Source organism: Martes martes, assembly GCF_963455335.1.
Source record: "Martes martes genome assembly, chromosome: 10".
Taxonomy (NCBI): domain Eukaryota; kingdom Metazoa; phylum Chordata; class Mammalia; order Carnivora; family Mustelidae; genus Martes; species Martes martes.
The window spans coordinates 56,773,887-56,777,631 of record NC_137898.1 but is presented as its reverse complement, the minus strand read 5'-3'; the positions used below and the strand labels follow the sequence as shown (position 1 = coordinate 56,777,631).

Genomic DNA, 3,745 nt, shown 5'->3' with positions numbered 1-3,745 from the left:
TACTCGTGGCTTCTCCCTGTGGTCTCAGCTTCCTCTTGGTATGGTATTCGCAGGCTTTGTTTAAAAAGCAAGCATTGAGTGAGATAGAGATATAGATGGAAATAGAAATAAAGATAGAAAAGGAGGGAGAGAGAAAGTGTGGGGGAGGCATATACCAGTCTAAAACATATCACCTTTTGTGACCTAGCCTCAGCAGTCCTACAAGATCACTTCCTAAACATTAAATTCATTGAGGCAGTTACCAAGTCCTACACAGTTACAAGGAGAGAAAAAATGGACTCCATTTCTTGATGGGGGGAGTGACAAGTTTCTGGAGGAAAATGTAGGATTAGAATTACCTCTTTGGCCATTTTTGGAAAAATACAATCTGCCATGTCATACTGCATTGTGCTTCCCCCCAATCAGGACAAAGATAATTCTGCAAGAGCTGTGACTTCTGATCCTTCCTTCACGTGTTTGTTAAGTAAATAAACAATTTTCTCCTCCATTTCATGCACATTGGATATTATAAAAGATGAAGGAGTAAGACTACACTTAAGGAATTAGGGCTTCTAAGACTAGACCCAACTAGCAACAAAAGGCATGGGTTATGCGATCTCGAATCTGTTTGGTCTTCACACTGTAGACAATGGGGTTCATCAGGGGAGGGAATAGGAGGTACACAAAGCCCATGATCACCTGGACCAGATGAGGTGCCTGCTTCCCAAAGCGGTGGATGACAGACAAGCCAATCATGGGAGTGTAGAAGAGGAGTACAGCACATATGTGGGAAACACAGGTGTTAAGAGCTTTGAATCTCTCAGCTTTGGATGCAATAGACAGCACAGTACGCAGGATCAGGGCATAGGAGAAGAGAATGAGCAGTGAGTCTATACCTACTGTCGAAACAATGACAAACATGCCATAGATGCTATTGGCTTTGATGTCTGCACAGGCCAATTTCATCACTTCCTGGTGGAGACAATAGGAATGTGAGAGGACTGGGGACCCACAATAAGGGAATCTTTTGAGCATAAAAGGCAATGGGAAAATGAGTGCTACACTGCGGCCCAGGGAAACCAGGCCAATCCTGCCAATGACTGTGTTGGTGAGAATGGAAGCATAGTGCAAGGGGAGACAAATGGCCACAAAGCGGTCAAAGGCCATGGAGAGTAGCACAGAAGATTCCAGGAAGGACAAGCAGTGAATGAAAAAGAGCTGAGCAAAACAGGCATCATGACCAATATCTCGTGCCCCAATCCAAAAGATGCCTAGTACTGTAGGGAGGGTGCAAAGAGACAGACCCAGGTCAGTCAGAGCCAGCATGGACAAGAAAAGGTACATAGGTTCATGGAGTGAGGGCTCTGTTTTAATGATAAAAAGGATTGTACAGTTCCCCAGGATGGAAACCAGGTATATAAGGCACAATGGGATAGAGATCCAGATGTGCATGTGCTCCAACCCAGGAATGCCACTCAGCAGAAAGGTGGAGGAAATGTTGCGGTTGCTTTCCAGGGATCCCAAAGTCATTGTGTGTGGAGAGAAGAGGAAAATTGGATTCCCTCCAAGTTCTTGAAATGAACTTAAAAAAATCTAGGGATTGTACCTGGGAAGAAATTAGAGAACAAACCAAACAAAACATTAGAATCAACTAGACCTAGAACTGTACAGCTCTTCCAGAGGTCATTTCTTTCTGGCCCCTTATTCCCTTTGAACATTGTTTTAGAAGTTTTTATTCTTTTTTTCTCCTTCAAGCTAAGACATCTGACACTCTTCATCATTCTTATTGGTTACACCTAACTTTGTCTATCCCTTTTGAGAAGATCTTTAAACACTTCTCACCTTCCTCTTTTCCACTAGGACTCTCAATAATGTTCCAAAATTTCTTTCAGCTTCTCTCCTTTCCCTTCTCTTACTTGACTTCCTTTGCTATTCTTTGTTCTCTTTCCTTCCTTCCTTACCCCTCCCTACCCCTCTATGCCTTCTCTTCTCTTCCTTTCTTTCCTTCCTCCTTTCTATCCTTCCTCTTCTCTCTCTCTCTCTTTCTTTCTTTCTTTTCTACTTCTGATTGACTTCATCAGCTACATACAATTGCTAAGTGTAAACACAGATGAGTCCTTTCCTCATCTTCTCATCTCATCTCATATGGAAGCTGAGCTTAATCTAGACGGCTCCTATGTGCTACTCAGCTCACATAATTGCAGTTAGAACTGGAGAGTGAATGAATGGCTGTCTATAAAGTGATTCTTGACCATATCAAAGCTCCGATTCTCCTATCAGTCAGTAACCTACATTCCCTAGAGATCTAGAATTCAACTGCTATGAACCTAGGTGGGCGAAAAGACTGAAGCATCAACCATGACTACACCCCCAATTGCAAGACAGAGTCTATGAGGGTCCACAGAATAGAAGGCAATAATGCTGGTAGGACATATTCTCTAGGTTAGGAAATGAAGGTTCACGAGAGTATAGTTACTGGGAAGACGTCTTATGCCAGTTTAAGCCTCCTGAGTTTCAGAGCAGTCATCTGCCCACTCCCAATTCCTAACACCACTAGAATGTGAGATTAAAAAGGGCAGGGACTTTGCTTTGTTTATTTCTGTAAAGACAGTGCTTAGGCACTCAGGATTTTTTTTAATGCATGAATAAAAGTTAAATTATTTAGTTAGCTGTTACTAACCTGGTGTATATTTTATTGCTTTAAAAAATCTTGTGAATAAAGTTCTATTAATAATACCATATTACAGATGAAGAAACAGAGTATTAGAGAAAATTAATATTTCTAAGATCAAAGATATAATAAACGGTCAAAATGAGATTTGAACTGAGATCCGATTTTTCTCTAGATTCCTGGATCTCAACAACCATTACACTTTCTTCCTGCATAGAGGACAATTCACTGTCAACTAGAAGCAGCAAGCATAAGGTCAGGGGCTTAATAGACCTCCAAAAATGTTCTGGCTATTTAGCTAAGTTAATAATAAACTTACTAGAGACATACATGCAAATATATACGTAGACATTTTCTTCCTCACTCCAAATACCAGTGAAATTAGTTGCCAGTGTCATTAACTCACTGTCCACTTGAAGGTCAGACTGGCTCTTGTGTGTTGTTCCTCAGCTTCTGCTTCTGCCATGGTCAGTGGTCACCACCTCCTTCATCAAAGTGAATTCAGAAGAGCTGTGATAAACTTACCTGTCAGGGGCAGGCAAGCTACATGGTGGTTAACAATATAAGTCATAAAACTTAAGGCAGGAAATCTTTTGACATGAAAACGAAACAGGGTAGTGAAGAAAGAATATACATTGTTTAATAATATAAAAGTTAATTGATAATACTTGATGCACATCTACTGTTTGCCAGATGCTGTGTTAGGAGCATTGCAAAAGAAATAACACTGCAAGAAAAACCTTGCAATTTAATATTATTACCTTGATTTGCAAATGAGGAGAGGCCTACAGAATTTGATAATGTGCATTAAGTCATACCGTCAATCACTGACAGAGCTGGAATTCAAACTTAAATCTCCGGAGCTCCAAGGAGCATTCTGGGCAGCTTTTAAGCTGAGGCAGCTTAAAAGGTGAAGATTGAATGACAAATAATAGAAATAGCCTTAGTGCCCCACCTTCTTTTAGCTCGAGATGGACTCTTTTTGGAATCAGAGTTTGTGCATCACATTTTAAAAGAAATAGGGCAGAATAGGAATCAGAGAGAGAGTGTTGAAGGAGGCTGAAGGAAGAGACCTGGACATAAAAGAAAATCCAG

The 3,745-nt window shown here is 40.8% G+C and overlaps 1 protein-coding gene across 1 annotated transcript; it reads right to left on the bottom strand.

The window, feature by feature from the left end:
* Positions 1-567: 567 nt before the first annotated feature.
* Positions 568-1,509, bottom strand: OR51G2 (olfactory receptor family 51 subfamily G member 2; the record flags this gene model as incomplete). Its single annotated transcript, XM_080815108.1, has 1 exon — positions 568-1,509. One exon carries the CDS (start codon positions 1,507-1,509, stop codon positions 568-570), a length of 942 nt encoding a protein of 313 aa, XP_080671234.1.
* Positions 1,510-3,745: the final 2,236 nt, after the last annotated feature.